Here is a 19,182-nt window from a genome sequence, read left to right as displayed (position 1 = left end):
TAGAAGGTCTGTTTTGATTGAGTCTGGACGGAGTCCTTTGAACTTCCTGTATCTGGATGCCCATATCTCTCTCAAGATGTGAGAAGTTTTCAATTATTATTTCTTCCACTCAGTTCTCAATACCTTTTTCCTTTTCTTCTTCAGGCATAGCAATAATATGACAATTTGTTCATTTAGTTGTATCCAATAAGCCTCGTTGTCTTTCTTCATTCCTTTTAACTGATTTTTTTATCTGGATGGATTACTCAAAACTATTGTTGTCAATATCAGAAATTATTTCTTAGTCTATTCTTTTGTTTAAGCTCTCAATTGTATTTTTTATTTCACTGATCAAAGTTTTCAACTCCAAAATTTCTGATTGATTCTATTTAATGATCTCCCTGTCTGTGTTGAATTTCTCAGTCATTTTTTGCATTATTTTCCTGATTTTTAAAAATTGCTTACCTTTATTCTTTCATATCTTACTGCATTTTCATAGGAAGATTATCTTGAATTCTTTTTCAGGCATTTCATAGATTTGCTTCAAATCAGTTTTCTTCTTTTCTAAGTGTCATGCTCCCTTGCTTCTTCATCTTTCCTGTTGACCCTATGTTGATGTCTGTACATCTGATATAACAGTTCCTGATTTTTTCACTGAGTAGCTTTCACTGGAAAAGACTTTTTAGTTTGAATGAAATGAGGGGAGTCAGATTGGTAGTTGCTTTGGTTTTGGTTCTGGTTGAGCCAGAAGTGTAATCTCTGAAGGTTATTTAGCTACAATCAATGTTGATAGTGTCTATGAGTGCCATAGTTGTCTAGTGTAGAGCAGCTCGTGTGGATAATAGTATGACTTTGAAGTTCCAAAGAGAGCTATCTCCTTGTCCGATCAGGCAAGCCTGAGTGATGCTGAGTCTTGTGGCATCATTTTCTTTGGCTGCAGAGCTATGTGATGCGAATTGAATCTTCCCAATTTCCTGCTGGGTAGACATGGATGATGTTTATAGCACTAAAACACCTAGTCTCAGCACTGCGGGTTGCACATGGGACCTTTCATATTGAATATAGCTTGTTCTGGAGATTGTGCAGTGGAATATGTGAACCTGAAGCAGTGGGATATAGATAGTGTGTTCCCTAGGTCCCCCAGGGTGGGTTCCAATAACTGTGAGGAGTATAGTACTAATAATCACAGTCCTGGAGCAGCAGGACAAGACGGGTACCTTCTTCAGGTCCCATGGGAAAACACAGATTATTCTGGCATTGTCCACTGACAACCATGGAGGTATAATAATTGAATGGAGGAAATGTTATCCAGGTCTCTCAGGGCAAGTGCAGCTGTTCCTTGCACGTACAGAGCCAACAGCCAAAGTCTCAGACCTGCAGGATGCAGTCGAAACCTTATCCAGGTACTACATTTCATGCCCAGATTATGTCAGGGGTTATGCACTGGCAGACATGAGTCCAAAGCAGTGGACTGCAAATAGGGTTCTTCCCAGATCTCATGGCATGAATGCAGGTGACTGTGGAATAGAGCTGCAACATTCCCAGTCCCAGAACTGCAGAACTTGGAGTGTCCTTATCTATGTTCCACAGGTTGATCACTGGCTATGCTAAGGATTGAACCCTAGCTTGTGCATGCCTGAAGCAATGGGATGTAGATAGGACCTTCTCCAGGTCCCTCAAATGAGTACAGGTGTCCCTGGGACTTGCAGACAGTCATGGACCAACAGCTGTAGAATGCAGTGGAGTCTTTACCCAGACCCCTCGAGGTGAACTCAGGTAACTCTGTAGAATATAGCTATAACAGTCACAGTCCCAGATCTGTATGACTGAGATGATATCTTATCTAGGTGCTACGCAGTGATTGCATGCTACACTGTTGATTGTGCATTATAAAATGTAGGCGGGCCTGGAGCACAGGAATGCAGATAGAAGCTTCCCCAGTCTCCACAGGGGATTGTGAATGACTTGGACATATATAACCAATACAGACCCACAGCTTCATGATACAGTGGGGTCTTACTCAGGTCTCACAGGTCAAGTGCCCCCCTTATATTGGGGATTATGTACTGATAGCTGCCAACCTGAAGTAGATGAATAGAAATAGGGTCCTCCAGGTGTGAGTTACTCTAGGGATTACAGCAGCAACAGCCACAGTTCCAGAGCTGCAGAACATGGAAGGGAGTGCCCCAACTTCCACAAGCACGCAGTAGTGATGCTAAAGCTTGAGCTAGGAGATGCAGAATGTCTTGTGAGCTTGTTCATTGGCTGCTGCTGGTGCCAAGCCCCAAGAAGCAGAAGGGAACTTCCGTAGTGCAGAGTGCAGAGTGTGCAGAGTAAGTGAGCATGTCTCTGGGGCTCATGCTCAGCAATCCTACAGCAGGATGCAGAAGGCCTGGTTGTCTGCCCTGTGAAGCACCCTGGCTTCAGCCTTGGTATGTGCTGCTAGTGATAGGGCTGCGTGGTGTCCTCTAAGATAGAATGGAATTCAGCAGCATTTGTTTTGCAGAAGCTCAGGGCTGGTGCCTTGGGGATGGAAGGAGACAATACGGATTCCCTTTTTTGAAGCAAAGCAGTTTCTTGAGTCCCAGTCAGTTTTCTAGACTGGATTTAAAGCCAGTGAGGACTGTGGGATTCTCCTGTAGTTAAGGCTGCTGCTCTGCTATGATGATGGGACTCAAGGAGCTTTCTGCTTACATTTCTCTTGCAAGATGGCATTCCCCTGCCTTCACCCTCCAGCATGGGAGACAGAGTAGGAGCTACAATGTGCTTTTTCCTGCCTTTACTGGCTTTTGGAGGCTCTGTGCTATGTAGAGTTCTGTTAACTCACTGAAGTTTTCCCTCGGTCTCCTGGAAACATTGTCCTTCTTTTTTGTTCTGACCCTTCTCTGTGGTAGAGGTGAGTGTAGGTCCTTTCTATTCAGTCTTCTTGGATCCAATCATAAACCATTTCCAAAGGTGACCTTTGGCTGCTTCTGGAAGGCTAAGTAGATTTTGAAAGATGGAGGTGGTCCAGGAAGTGGAAATAAGGACTTAAGCTAAGCATGTTGTGGTGAGGAAGAAAATAAAGGGGTGCTAATAGTACAATGGGCAAAACCTGGTGGCTGGCAAAATGTAGGGGCTCAGCTTCGGGACAGATGGAGTCATAGAGGATATCTGGGGTTTGAGCCTGGCTGGTGGTGGGGCATCTGGGTGAGACATAAGATGCTGGCAGAACTCACAGTCACAGGAATCTAGTCACGTAGGAAGCTCCAGTTTTTATTTTTTTTTAAATCAAGCTCTGTATAAGGCTTTCTTTTTTTTAATTGAGCTTTTACTGTTTTATTTATTTTTTCGCACTAAAATTATCTTTTTAAAAAACTTTTATTTAATAAAATAAATTTCCAAAGTACAGCTTTTGGATTGCAATGGCTCTTTCCCCCCCATAACTTCCCTCCCACCTGCAACCCTCCCATCTCCCACTCCCTCTCCCCTTCCATTCACATCAAGATTCATTTTCAATTAACTTTATATACAGAATATCAATTCAGTATATGTTAAGTAAAGATTTCAACAGTTTGCACCCACACAGAAACACAAAGTGTAAAGTACTGTTTGAGTACTAGTTTTACCATTAATTCTCATAGTACAACACATTAAGGACAGAGATGCTACATGGGGAATAAGTGCACAGTGACTCCTGTTGTTGACTTAACAATTGACACTCTTATTTATGGCATCAGTAATCTCCCTAGGCTCTTGTCATGAGTTGCCAAGGCTATGGAAGCCTTTTGAGTTTGCCAACTCCAATCTTATTTAGACAAGGTCATAATCAAAGTGTAAGTTCTCTCCTCCCTTCAGAGAAAGGTACCTCCTTCTTTGATGGCCCGTTCTTTCCACTGGGATGTCACTCACAGAGATCTTTCATTTAGGTGTTTGTTGTTGTTGTTGTTGTTGTTGTTTTTTTTTTTTTTTTTTTTTTTTTTTTTTTTGCCAGAGTGTCTTGGCTTTCCATGCCTAAAATAATCTCATGGGCTCTTCAGCCAGATCCGAATGCCTTAAGGGCTGATTCTGAGGCCAGAGTGCTGTTTAGGACATCTGCCATTCTAAGGGTCTGCTGTGTATCTCGTTTCCCATGTTGGATTGTTCTCTCCTTTTTAATTCTAGCAGTATTAGCAGACACTATCCTTGTTGATGTGATCCCTTTGACTCTTAGTCCTTTCATTATGATCAATTGTGAACTGAAATTGATCACTTGGACTAGTGAGATGGCATTGGTACATGCCACCTTGATGGGATTGAATTGGAATCCTCTGGCATGTTTCTAACTCTACCATTTGGGGCAAGTCTGATTGAGCATGTCCCAAACTATACATCTCCTACCTCTCTTATTTCCACTCTTATATTTAACAGGGATCACTTTTCAGTTAAATTTAAACCCACTTAAAAGATGGGCCAATGACCTCAATAGACATTTTTCAAAAGAGGAAGTCCAAATGGCCAATAGGCACAAGAAAAAATGTTCAGGATCACTAGCGATTAGGGAAATGCAAATCAAAACCACAATGATGTTTCACCTCACCCCAGTTAGAATGGCTCACATACAGAAATCTACCAACAACAGATGCTGGAGAGGATGTGGGGAAAAAGGGACACTGACCCACTGTTGGTGGGAATGCAAACTGGTCAAGCCACTATGGAAGTCAGTCTGGAGATTCCTCAGAAACCTGAATATAACCCTACCATACAACCCAGCCATTCCACTCCTTGGAATTTACCCAAAGGAAACGAAATTGGCAAACAAACAAGCTGTCTGCACATTAATGTTTATTGCAGCTCAATTCACAATAGCTAAGACCTGGAATCAACCTAAATGCCCATCAACAGAAGACTGGATAAAGAAATTATGGGACATGTACTCTATCGAATACTATACAGCAGTCAAAAACAATGAAACCCGATCATTTGCAACAAAATGGAGGAATCTGGAAAACATCATGCTGAGTGAATTAAGCCAGTCCCAAAGGGACAAATATCATATATTCTCCCTGATCAGTGACAACTAACTGAGCACCTACAAGGAAACCTGTTGAAGTGAAATGGACACTATGAGAAACAATGACTTGATCAGCCCATGTACTGATTATTGATGAACAACTTATTACTTTATCCCTTTTAGTATTTTTTTTTCTACTTAATACTATGGGTTGAACTCTTTAATTAACACACAATTATTCTGAGGTATTTAAATTAAGCTCTGAATAAGGCTTTCAACAAATAGCATATTCAAGAAGATGATTAAGAGAGTAAACGAAGAAGCTATTTATAAAGATATGGGCCAGGGTTAGAGGGCCAAGAGTGGATAGTGAGCGTTCAAGAATTAGCAATGATTATCCCTCTTAGTAGTTTTTTTGTCTGTTCTACTTAATATGACTGGTTTAATTCTGTAATTAATACACAGTTATTCTTAAGTGTTGAAAATTAACTGAAATGTGATCCCTGTTAAACATAAGAGTGGGAATAAGAGAGGGAAGAGAGGTATAATTTGGGACATGCTCAAGCTGACTTGCCCCAAACAGTAGAGTTAGGAAAACATACCAGGGGATTCCAATTCAATCCCATCAAGGTGGCATGTACCAATGCCATCTCACTAGTCCAAGTGATCAATTTCAGTTCACAATTGATCATAATGAAAGGACTAAGAGTCAAAGGGAGCACATAAACAAGTCTAGTACCTGCTAACACTAACCGATAGAATAAACAAAGGGGAGAGTGATCCAACATGGGAAGTGAGATACTCAGCAGACTCATAGAATGGCAGATGTCCTAAATAGCACTCTGGCCTCAGAATCAGCCCTAAAGGCATTCGGATCTGGCTGAAAAGCCCATGAGAGTATTTCAGGCATGGAAAGCCAAGACACTCTGGCAAAAGATCTCTGTGAGTGAGATCCCAGTGGAAATAACAGGTCTTCAAAGAAGGAGGTACCTTTCTCTGAAGGGAGGAGAGAACCTCCACTTTGACTATGACCTTGTCTAAACAAGATAAGAATCGGAGAACTCAGAGGGCTTCCATAGCCTTGGAAACTCATGACTGGAGCATAGGGAGATTACTGATGCCATAGACAGGAGTGTCAATTGGTAAAGTCAACAACAGCAGTCACTGTGCACTTACTCCTCATGTAGGATCTCTGTCCTTAATGTGCTGTGCATTGAGATTTAATGCTATAACGAGTACTCAAACAATATATTTCATTTTGTGTTTCTATGGGGGTGCAAACTGTTGAAATCTTTACTTAATGCATACTAAACTGATCCTCTGTAAAAAAAAAAAAAAAAGAAATTGTCAACTCCCAACTTGACTCTCACTGGGATTAAACATGACAATAGGTCTGATCTGATTTCATCATCATTTTAAAAAAATCATCTATTATTTTTCACTTTATGTTTCTGTGTGGGAGCAAACTGTTGAAATCCTTACTTAATGTATACTAAGCTGATCTTCTGTATATTAAGATAATCGAAAATGAATCTTGATGTGAATGGAAGGGGAGAGGGAGTGGGAAAGGGGAGGGTTGTGGGTGGGAGGGACGGTATGGGGGGAAGCCATTGTAATCCATAAATCGTACTTTGGAATATTATATTCATTAAATAAAAGTTAAAAAAAAAGAATTAGCAATGATGGTAGAAAGCTGTCATCAGGCCTAAAAGGGTGAGGGAAGGAGCCATTACTGGCACTCAGTAATATCTATACCTGCCACCTATGAGGACTGTGGCCCCTTGCAAAGTAGAAGTCATCAAACCATAGCCCAACTGGGAAGGAACTATCTAGGGAGTAACTACCCCAAACCACTATTTTCCTGCCTGCTGCCCTTGGCCCCTTGCTGGTGCTTCCCACTGGCTGATTGCAATAAGAAGTCAGAAGGCAAGGAACTCTGGTTGGTGTTGCCCATAAAGATCCACCTCTTCAGCACAGAGCATGTTTAAGAGTGTAACTGATGGGACAAACAGAATACCCAGCACAGGTAACTCTTATTTTGAGAATTTATTCATTCGTAAACTCTATATGCATACTAACATCCAATATATACATAAGAAAACATTGAAAACAGAAACTAGGATAGGATTTTAAAATATTTTTAGTTATAAATCTTTATGCTCTTGTAATGTAATTGAATATATCATAGTTGATATACTGTCATTTTCACATCTTGATGTGGCTGATAAAATTGTTGTTTATAGGCATTGTGCTTCGTCTTGGAAGTTGAAAGACTTACTGCAGTTTAAAAGTTTTATTCAGTCTAGATCTCTGTAGGTGTAGAGTTTAGATTTTCATAGTCAATTTAGCCCTCCAAATAGACTCAACCATTTCAGGCAGAGGGTATGAATAATTGATTTTTGTTTGATTAAATTGATTATCATGATATTTTATGCATTCATTTGAGTAGGTGTCCTTGCTGAACCATAAGCTCTGTGAAGCTATAGGCACATCCGTGCTTGATCCTCAGTTTTGAATCCCTTATAATTATAGTGACTGTACAATTGATATTTCTTAAATAAGTGAATAATATGTTTTATTCCTTGTGGGGAGCAATCCGGACTAGACTAAGTTACTCGAATTAGGACTTATTCTATGCATCTGCTCTCCCACAATATGGCGCTGGGAGAGAAGTAAACAGCTTCCGCACAGCTGCCTCCAGTTCAACCAATTAACTGTAGGACTTGCTCCTGATTGGAGAGCAGCGTACTCGGCGTGTGGGCAGCCGAGTTGGGATTGGCAGAGAAGGACTATAAAGGAGGAGAGAGACGGCATGCACCAGGAACATCTATGGGGAACATCTAAGGGAACCCGTGCAGCCCCCGAGAAGAGCCGGCCGGCGGAGTGCCGCTCCCCTGCGGAAGTGGGGAATGCGGCCAGGGGGAACTGCCCTTCCACGGAGGTGGAAGGGATAGTAGCCAACCCGGGAAGAACCAGCAGCAAACCCGGGGAGGGCCGAGCAGACGAAAGAACAGCGCAGGGTCCTGTGTTGCTCCTCCACGAAGAGGGGGAGCGACATAATGGTGCCGTGACTCGGATATGAAGCCTAGGCAGGGTTTAGTGTCGTTCCTCCATGAAGAGGGGGAGCGACATAATGGTGCCGTGACTCGGATAGGAAACCTAGGACGGATAGCAAACTTAGGAGGGAAGAAACGGGAAGAAACGGGAAGAATTGGGAAAATATCGGAGAGAGAAACTAGCAAACAGCCTAGGGAAAATACCGGAGAGAGAGACTAGCAAACAGCCTAGGGAAAGCCGGACGAAAAGGGTGCCGGAAGAAGCTCTTGAAAGCCTAGGCATAGACTCAGATACGGACTACGGGGGGAAGCTGGGAGAAATCTCTAAGGTCGAAAGCGAAAGTGAAAGCTAGAACAAACAGACTCGGACGCGGACTGTGGGGAGAGGCCAGGAGAAATGAGGGAGGAGTATCGTTGGAAGAAAGCTTGGGGAAACATACCGGGTAGAGAAAAATGTTAGGGAAATTGAAGCCGCGGGGGGCAGGCCGAGGCGGAAACGAAAGCCACTTTGGGGTTCTCAAGTTAGCCCGGGAATAGGGGGCGAAAAGTTGAAACTAGAAGCTGAGACGTAAGCCAGGTTGGGATCCGTCTGATTAGCCCGGGGAGCAAAGGACGGGAAGCCAAACCGTGGGGCGGAGACGTACGCTGGGTTGAATTCGCCAGGCTAGCCCGGGGAACTTAGATTGAATCCTAGTGGTGGAGACGCAAGCTACGCTGTGTTACTCGCGGAAGCCGCCGCGTGCAGAGAGAGCACGGGGCGTGAATAGATAAGGGAACGCTGGCGTAGGCCGTGGTTCAGACGCGAAAGGGTTAAGCGTGGAGACCGCGGAGCGCGCAAAGCCGAGCCGCGCAAAGCCGGGAAGCTGCGCAGATGAGAGAGGCGCGCGGGCTGAAGCGGCGAGGTGCCGGGAAGCTGCGGGGATAAGAGAAACAGAAGTTTGGAAGTGAAGTAAAAGAGAAATGGGAATGCTGGAAGATAGAAGTGAAATGGGAGAGGTAGGAATGCCCGGAGATAGAGAAATAGAGAAAAATAAGGCCTCCCCTCAACATGCAACAATTAGGAGGCTTGGATTCGGTCTGCCTGATTTAAGGCGGTAAGCGCCAGCAAAGCTCGACCAGAGTATGAGCTGCAGGTCACCGAAGATAGGCACAAACCAACACTAATAAGTCTCCCCCACAATACGGCAATGAGAAGGCTTGGATTCGGTTTGCCTGATAGGTTTTGTAAACACCTGCAGGCAGTTCTAGCAGAGCAGAGCATGCGCTGCAGGGCACCGAACACAGGCACGCATCAGCGCCTAAAAACCTCCTCACAATGGCGAAGAGAGGACCCGGATTCGGTTTTCCTGATTGATAGGACTTGTAAGAGCCTGTGGCAACTCTAGCAAGTACAGCAGAGTGTGTGCTGCGGGACACCGAAGACAGGCGCGTATCAACGCCAAAAAATAAAAAGAAAGGGGGATCTGTGGGGAGCAATCCGGACTAGACTAAGTTACTCGAATTAGGACTTATTCTATGCATCTGCTCTCCCACAATATGGCGCTGGGAGAGAAGTAAACAGCTTCCGCACAGCTGCCTCCAGTTCAACCAATTAACTGTAGGACTTGCTCCTGATTGGAGAGCAGCGTACTCGGCGTGTGGGCAGCCGAGTTGGGATTGGCAGAGAAGGACTATAAAGGAGGAGAGAGACGGCATGCACCAGGAACATCTATGGGGAACATCTAAGGGAACCCGTGCAGCCCCCGAGAAGAGCCGGCCGGCGGAGTGCCGCTCCCCTGCGGAAGTGGGGAATGCGGCCAGGGGGAACTGCCCTTCCACGGAGGTGGAAGGGATAGTAGCCAACCCGGGAAGAACCAGCAGCAAACCCGGGGAGGGCCGAGCAGACGAAAGAACAGCGCAGGGTCCTGTGTTGCTCCTCCACGAAGAGGGGGAGCGACAATTCCTCTTAGTTTTTAAGGCACTAAAATTTTTGACTCAAAGGTCTTTTCTGTTAAATGTTTGTTGACATCACCCACTTTGTATTTTAAAAGTGATTATACAAGACTATAATATGTTAAACAGCATTTATTCATTGTGAGAGCGGGAAATATGTCCTATTCAAGATCTTTTGTGTTCATTTTGGATTTTACCTTGAACAACTTTCAGATCATTGATCCAGACAGATTAACATGGAATAACCAGATGAATTGGGACCATTACTTAGAGTAAAAGAGAGGCTGGAAACTCAGGATCTGTTAATTCAGTTTGTTTATTGTTTGCCTTTGTTTAGTTACTTCTGCATTTCCAAAGAGCCCCAATCCTCTATCTTTCTGATCAAAAATCACAATATGTAGTTGTTATCTTCTCCATTTCTTCACATACAGGTTCTTTTCTCCATTAGCACAAAGTTGTCTTATTTCCCTACTTCATTTAGTATGTTGGTTACCTCTTAGACATATTTACTTTCTACCTAAATGTAGAGAACACAGATAACCATTTCAGTATTACTGTCTCCATGCTCAATTTAGTTCCTTGCTTTGAAATCTGATCCAGTTCTTATTCTTACCAGTGGAGCCACCCAAATCCAAGGTGCCAATTTCATTTATGTAATCAGTAGTGCTTTTGCTCATCATTAGGTGAATCCATATTCTGGTTCTCAGTATTATTCGAATAGCACTTTCCTTGATATTGCAGCAACCTTTAGGGAAAAGGGGTGGAATGAGAGGTGTTCAAGAATATGCCCTGGGACTTAAAGAATGCAAGTACATTTATTTACTGGTCATTTGACACTCACTGTATGCCAGGCATGTTACATAACTGGAACAATCATAAGGAAGGTGATTCTAGCTTTGGTGTTAGAACAGGTGAGGGTTGGAACGCAGATTCTCCTTCCCTCTCCCATCTCTTAGTTGCTGCCATTGCTCTCCATTTCTGAAAGTATCATGTGGGTCTCAATGTTTAAGAATGCTTGACAACTACCTTTTCAATATTTATTTTGTGACAGATGATTCAAGAAAGCCGGTTTCTCATAGAAATGGCAGACACAGTCCAAGAAAAGATCGTACAATGTCAGAAAGCAGGTAATAACTTTTTTCTATTTTGTTTGTAAACTATAATGATAATTCTTGACAGTCTTAAAAAAGTTCTGTTCCTCTATTGTACTTTAAGTTACACTTAAGTCTTTGTTTAGTACAGAGGAAATCCAGATGATTAATAGGTAAGTTCTATGTGTGTATATTGGTGAGTGGTATCTGAAGATATTTAGATGGATGAAGATTTCTGAATTCATATCAAAACTTTTACTACTGATATGGAAGCTATGGTTCTATTTGGCCCCTTAAAATCCATTGCAACAGTTTGAACCATAATCTTATTAATCTTCTATGTTGATGTCCCATCTACTCGTCCTCACTTTAGATTCATTCTTTCTTTAAGGATGGCTATATGTCTATGAGAGCACCTCTGTTTATTAACATTTATCAATATACACTCCTGTGATTTTATCTCTTGAATCCATGTGCTCCTACATCCACACACATAGAATAGTATTAATGGTGAGTAAGATGACAACAATGACAGTTACTTGACAAATATACATACACAGTTCTGAGCAAAAACACTATCTTAATTGTAATAACAACAATGCAAGGTTCTCATCCTTATATCCAATTTGTAGATGAGGTATCTGAGATTCTGAGAGAATTATCAAAGATCCCGTATCATCACATGGTGAAACTGGCCTTTAAATCTAGAACACAGTCTAAAGATGATATGTACTTTATAGAGCAGTAAAAAACAATGAAATCCAATCATTTGCAACAAAATGGAGGAATCTGGAAAACATCATGCTGAGAGAATGAAGCCAGTCCCAAAGGGACAAATATCATATATTCTCCCTGATCTGTGACAACTAACTAAGCACCTAAAAGGAAACCTGTTGGAGTGAAATGGACACTATGAGAAACAATGTCTTGATTAGCCCTTATCCTGTCCAGGAACAACTTACTATTATATGCCTTTTATTATTGTTTTGTTCAACGTAATACCATTGGTTAAACTCTTTAATTAATACATAATTATTTTTAGGCATTTAAAATAAACTGAAAGTTATCCCTGTTAAATATAAGAGTGGGAATAAGAGAGGGAGAAGATGTACAGTTCGGCACATGCTCAATTGGACTTCCCAAACGGTAGGGGATTTCAATTCAGTGCCATCTTACTTGTTAAAGTGATCAGTTTAAGTTCATAATTGATCAAAAAGATAGGATTAAGTGTCAAAGGGATTACATAAAAAAGACTAGTGTCTGCAAATAATTGATAGAATTAAAAAGGATACAACAATCCAACATGGGAAGCAGGATACACACCAGACTCATAGAATGGCAAAAGCCCTAAACAGCACTCTGGCCTCAGAATCAGCTCTTAAGGCATTCGGATATGGCTAAAAAGCCCATGAGAGTTTGGCATTCATGGAAAGAAAAGATATTGTGGCAAAAAAAATGACCTAAATGCAAGATCTCTGTAAGTGAGATCCCAGTGGAAAGAACGGGCCATCAAAGAAGGGAGGCTTTCCTCTGAAGGGAGGAGAGAACTTCCACTTTGACTATGGCCTTGTCTAAATAAGATTGGAGTTGGTGAACTCAAGAGGCTTCCATAGCTTTGGCAGCTCATGACAAGAGCCTTGGGTGATTACTGACTTCATAAATAAGAGTGTCAGTTGTTAACAACGGAGTCACTGTGCACCTGCTCCCCACGTAGGACCTCTGTCCTTAATGTGTTGTACTATGAGAATTAATGGTAAAACTACTACTACACCACTACTGTATATGTTGTGTGTTTGTGTGGGTGCAGTCTGTTGAAATATTTACTTAGTATATACTAAGTTGATCTTCGGTATATAAAGATAATTGGAAATGTATCATGATGAAGACTAGGATGGGAGAGGGAGTGGGAGATGGGATGTTGCAGGTGGGAGGGAGGTTATGAGGAGGAAAGCCGCTATAATCCAAAAGTTGTACTTTGGAAATTTATATTTATTAAATAAAAGTTGAAAAAAAGATGGCATTCATAACTGACTAGATGGCAGATTTAGATATTTCAGTTGACAGAAAGCCCAAAGATAGCAAGACTCAATACTTCTATGCTAGGCACTGCTCTGAGAGCTTTATATATGCTGGATCATTTAATCTTCATTGAAATCTAATGAGGTAAACTTGTTGTTTCCAGTATTTCATTAGTGAAAAACTGAAGCCCAGAGAATTTCAAGGACTTGCTGGGACTCACATAGCTAGTAAACGGCAGAGCCAGAATGTCAGCCTGGGCTCCTCAGTCAGGCTCCTTGCCATATGCTATGTTTATGGTGTTTATGCTCCATTAATAAAAATACAACAATAGAATAGGAATTGCAGAAAATGCTGCTCCTGAATGTATCTGCACTGTTCAACTCAATGTGACTGGGCAATACAGTGGCCCTGTCTGGATGCCATCGTTAAAGAACAATCATTAGTGGCTGACACATGTTAGAATTTTTTTCTTTTTTTTTAACTTTTATTTAATGAATATAAATTTCCAAAGTACAGCTTATGGATTACAATGGCTTCCCCCGCCCCCCATAACGTCCCTCCCACCCGCAACCCTCCCCTTTCCCACTCTCTCTCCCCTTCCATTCACATCAAGATTCATTTTCGATTCTCTAATATTTAATATGGAAAAAGGAGGCTCAAGGGGATTTAATCATTATCTTTCTTCAAATATCTAAAGGGCTGCAATGTGGAAAAGAGATCTGGGTCCTTGCAGATCTGGGTCCATTCAGCACAGAGTAGAAGTTCCAGGGAAGATTTTTGACTCAAGATCAATAGTACATTTCCAAAGGTGGAATGAACTGTCCATAAGACAACATGATCCCCATCCCTGAAGTGCTAATTCAAGGTTCAAAGGCTTGAAAGGCAGATGATGGTGATTTTTTTTTTTTTTTGTAGTATTCAAGCTTGAGTGAATGTTTGAACTAAAAATATCTGAAGGCCATTCATTCCTAAATCTTAAACACCTGGATGTTTCCAGAATGCTATTTTTAAAAACATCTTTTTATTTTTCGTCAGCATGTACTAGTTAGTGATTGTTATCTCTGTGGGCTTCAGGGTGTGCTGTTAAATTATGAGGGTAGTTCATAAGAAAAGTAAGATGCATGCATTCCTCACCTGTGGTTGCCATTCCCGCATAACATCAGACCATTCTATGCAAAAGTCAAGAACAGGACAAACAAGTTGAAGTAATTTGTTAGAAGAATTTCCTTCTTAATTTCTCCCATCGTTATCTATGGCTGCTCAAGTGTAATTTAACCAAATGCATTGAAGATTGTTAGTTTTCCCCTTTTTAGTGAAATGAACAGAATGGAAAGGATAATTCAATTTAGGGCTTTAGAAATTAGAGTGCACAGGAATGTGAAGTAATGTTTACTGATAATATTTTCATAGCAAAATGCCCATTTTCCTGGAATTTACACTGAGATAGCTTACATGTTCTTTTTCAAAGGAATGGAGTTCCACGAAGAACTTCATAATTTGGGGGCAAAAGAAGGCTTGAAAGGAAGAAAACTCAACAAAGCAACTGAGAGCTTTGCTTGGAACATTACAGTACTGAAGGTAGGAGAAATGCCCAGATGTCCCTTTGCCTGCATTTTTCTCCTAATTTCTTCATTGTGTAGAGAAGCATCAGTGCTTAAATACAGTGATTTGCATTTTAAGTCTTGTGCAGCCTGGTCACCAGGTCTGTGCTCTCAGGGGTGGGAAGATGTACTTTGAGATGGACACACTTTTTACTGAATGGGGCAGTCAGGTTTGTGGTGAGAGTAGAGGATGGCACGTGTGGGAATTCCGTTGCCTGGTGTTTGTGTGTGTGTGTTTCTAATCTCATGAGCACTTCTGTTCACATCAACATGGCTCTTGTTTGTGGGAAAAATAATGCCAAATGTTTCTGGGGAAGGTTCCAACACAAGTAATTTGGAAAAGACTTAAACTACAGAGTATCTGGGACCATTTAGGGATTTTATTTTAAGAACAGGCCCTATAAATATATTTCTTTTTCAAAATTGCTTTAGAAATCAGGTTCAGATCATGAATTGCTCTCTGCTGAAAATTAATTTTAGGATTTTGAAGCAAAAATGCCACTTTTTATGTTTTCTTACATGAAAGGAAGAATGATTTGTGTAGATGGAGTGATTTTTCCTGACAGTGTGATGGGAGAAAACAACCACAAAAGAATAAAATTTGATGACACTTAAAAAACACCTACTATGGGCCAGGCAATGTTTTATGAGGTTTACATGAATTAACAACTTAGTACTTACAACCATGATTCTCATTTTACAAGTAAGAAATTGAGGCATAGAAATCTTGTTTATTACCCAAGATCACTCCCTAGTAAATGGTGGAGCTGGAGGTGGAACTCAGGCAGCCTGGCTCCAGAGCGTATCTTTAATCTATTCTGCAGAGATGCTAAACATGTTTATGTGAAAGTGCTACATGGACTGTAAGATATATGACAAATGTCTATTAAAAATTCCATCCACAGATATGTACTGGGGTCTGTGCTAGGTACTGGGGATGCATGGAGAGCAAAAAAGAAGCAGATCTTTTTTTTTTTTTTTTTTTTTTTTTTTGACAGGCAGAGTGGACAGTGAGAGAGAGAGACAGAGAGAAAGGTCTTCCTTTGCCTTTGGTTCACCCTCCAATGGCTGCCGCGGCCGGCGCACCACGCTGATCCGAAGGCAGGAGCCAGGTACTTCTCCTGGTCTCCCATGGGGTGCAGGGCCCAAGGACTTGGGCCATCCTCCACTGCACTCCCGGGCCACAGCAGAGAGCTGGCAACCGGGACAGAATCCGGCACCCCTACTGGGACTAGAACCCAGCATGCCGGAGGGCGCCGCAAGGCGGAGGATTAGCCTAGTGAGCCGCGGCGCCAGCCGAGAAACAGATCTTGATCTCATGTAGTAAACAGTTTTGGAGGCAGTGTGGGAGGAGGATAAGTAGGTACCGGAGGAGAAGCACCATTTGCTTAAGGTACTGGATGAGCTACAGCTATAATGATATTCTCACCCTAGAGTATAATATGGCAGCATGAAACCTGATACAAGCACTTTCTGTTCAGCAGACTTGTTAATGTGGCAGTCACTGAGAAAAGTGCTAGGGATGCATCTCAAGCGTGTTAGCTGGACTTCCAGGGTTAGTCTACAAGAGGAGATAGACATGTAATGAACAATGGTGTCAATCATTTAACACTTACCGTGTGACCGACACTCAAGGCTAAGTGGTTTATACACATTTTATATTTCTTCCTTGTGGCAGCTGTGGGACCTTGCAACCACATATCCTGACCCTGATAATTACTTTCCCCATCTCACAGCTGAGGAAATTGAGGCTCATGGGGATTTTAAGTTTCTTTCTTGAAGTCACACAGCTAGCTAGTAAATGGCAGAACTGAGTTTTTAAAAGCTCCTCCTGAGGATCTAATCACTACCCTATACTTCTTCCTGTAAAACTCAATCCATGTGGCTGAGTCTCATTGAGTCCAGGTTACCTCATACAGAGAGAAGGCTCTGTGTGCAGACTGCTTTACAGCAGTGAGTCTTTAGGTAAGTTATGTGATCTACCTGAGGGGGATGAAAATGCCTACATCTGGATTTTGTGAAAATTAAATGAGAGAATATATACAAAAGATCTAAGCCAAACACACATAATTAGGCAGTATATATGTGAGCTATTACTTTTCATTTGTTTGTTTGCCACATGAGGGTGATCACTGGAAGATCAAAATTTTTTTGGTTGCTTTGATTTGTTTCCTTGTTAGCTTCTGAAGTAAACTCACTCAGGGTTTTCCGAGGTTTGTTTGTGTGCTTGTTTGGTTTAGTGACAGGAGCTGATTGCTAGATATAGCTGAGTAAGTGCTGTGCAAATCATTCCCAGACAGTTTTCAAAACAGAATTGATTTTCTGTGTTAGGTTTCTGGCATTTCATTTTGAGCTCTAGGAACTTCACTAAGAGTTGTGGACTTTTCCAAACTTGATTATTTCCTTTTTCACTCTCTGTATTTAATGGGCCTGTTAATCAGATGTCTTTTTCCCCAGAGCCAGACAAATAACCTCTTTGGAATTTGAATTTTAGCTGTGGGGCAGGGAGAGTGGGCTCTGTTGTAGTAGACTGTTTATTCCACTAGTGTTACTCTGAGAAGATCTCATTTTCCATAAGACTCCTCCTTTTGTTCTTATGTATTAGCTCTTGAATGCTTAATCTCTACTTGGTTTTCCAGCATTGCTGTTGATTTTCAGAGCTTCCCATAGTCTTTCTTTCTTTCTTTCTTTCTTTTTTTTTTTTGACAGGCAGAGTGGACAGTGAGAGAGAGAGAGACAGAGAGAAAGGTCTTCCTTTGCCGTTGGTTCACCCTCCAATGGCTGCCGTGGCCGGTGCGCTGCGCCCAGCACACTGCACTGATCCGATGGCAGGAGCCAGGTGCTTTTCCTGGTCTCCCATGGGGTGCAGGGCCCAAGGACTTGGGCCATCCTCCACTGCACTCCCTGGCCACAGCAGAGAGCTGGCCTGGAAGAGGGTAACCGGGACTGAATCCGGCGCCCCAACCGAGACTAGAACCCGGTGTGCCTGCGCCGCAAGGCGGAGGATTAGCCTAGTGAGCCGCGGCGCCGCCCCCCCCCCCCCCCCGGCCCCCATAGTCTTTCAATAAATCTTCTTGGGGCAGGCATTTGGCTTAGTGATTAACATGCTGATTAAGATGTCTGTGGTTCATATTAGTGTGCTAGGTTCCTATCCTGGCTTCAGCTCCTGCCTCCTGCTTCCTGCTGATGCAGAACCAAGGAGGCACCATGTGATGGATCAAGTTGTTGAGTTCCTGTCACCTATGTGAAAGATCCAGACTGAATTCCTGGTTCTCAGCTTCAACCTGGCTTAGCCCCAGGCATTGTGGGTATTTGAGAATTTAACCAGTGAATGGGAACTCTCTGTCTCTGAAAAAAAAAAAAATTTAAAAATGTGATTTTTACTGAATTCACTACAGTAAAATTACTTTGCTTACAATTGGTTGAATTAGTAATAACCACCCTGATAACATGTTGTCACTGAATTAGTAGAAATGGCAGGGCTCATATATAAAATTCTACATTGCCTGCAGAGAAAATCTTCTTTAAACACAATTTTGATGAGCATTGCTCACTTTATAGGGAGAAGGGATGGGAATTTACCAGAAGTTTTTAAATATATGTGTTCATGTTTCCAAAAATATTTGATTCCAGTGTAATTTCCAATAAATAAGGGAGGAGCTGGAAACAATGAGAAGTATATCCTCAGGAAAATGGTGTTTGGCAGCATGGAGCAATGGGAAGGGGCATTGGCTCTAGAGCAAATTGAGATGAGACTAAAAAATGAATTACATGAATCTGATATTAATAAATGTCAAAGAAGCTGGAGAAAATTTCCAGAGAGAAAAACAAGTAGATGTACAATATAATAAATAAGAATTGTGTTCAAATTTTTCCAAAGATTAAGACATAGATTGTATTAAGGAGGCTGAAACTCTAACAGTGCAACTCTAACAGTGTTTTTCCTCTTCCTTTCTTTCTTTTTCATTAGTGTATACAAAATTGAACTCCTTAAATAGCCAGTGTATTCATTTGTAATGATATGATAATGCACGTCACAGTGACTCACTCCTGAGTACCCTCTCAAGCTAATCCTTGGCCTGAGATAATAATTGGTCTAGTTCCATTCAATGCTTTCTTCATACATTTACAGTCCCTTTCATCTGTCTCTTTTTCCATGCCATTCTTCAGAGTTTTGTATCTTAGTTCATTTGTGCTGCTATCACAAAGTACCCAAGACTGGGTAACTTATAGAAACAGAAATTTATTTCTTATAGCCCTAAATGCTGGGAAATGTATAATTAGGGAGCTGGAGAGTATGGTGTCTGCTGAGAGCCTGGTCTCTGTTTCCAGAATGATGTGTTGTTGCTGTGTCCTCCAGAGAGGATGAGTGATGTATCCTCACTTGATGGAAGGGATGGAAGGGCATAATAGATAAAGGTGCCTACTGAGTTCCCCATAGTCCTTTTGTAGATTCTACTCTCATCTTTGAAGGTGAAGCCCTTGTGCCTAATAGCCTTCTAAAGGCCCACCCCTTAATATTATTGCATTGG

At 41.9% G+C, this 19,182-nt stretch overlaps 1 protein-coding gene across 2 annotated transcripts in view; it reads left to right on the top strand.

Annotated features, from left to right (window-relative positions):
• Positions 1-19,182, top strand: part of PLCL1 (phospholipase C like 1 (inactive)) — a 410,531-nt gene that overhangs the window by 349,465 nt on the left and 41,884 nt on the right. For both annotated transcript variants that reach the window (XM_002712372.5, XM_051849314.2), the window contains exons 4-5: positions 10,991-11,066; positions 14,518-14,627. In XM_002712372.5, the coding sequence (XP_002712418.1) occupies positions 10,991-11,066; positions 14,518-14,627 (186 nt within the window). The remainder of the gene's footprint in view (positions 1-10,990; positions 11,067-14,517; positions 14,628-19,182) is intronic.

The sequence above is a fragment of the Oryctolagus cuniculus genome, chromosome 3 (genome assembly GCF_964237555.1).
Source record: "Oryctolagus cuniculus chromosome 3, mOryCun1.1, whole genome shotgun sequence".
NCBI lineage: Eukaryota > Metazoa > Chordata > Mammalia > Lagomorpha > Leporidae > Oryctolagus > Oryctolagus cuniculus.
This window is presented reverse-complemented; position numbering and strand designations above follow the sequence as displayed.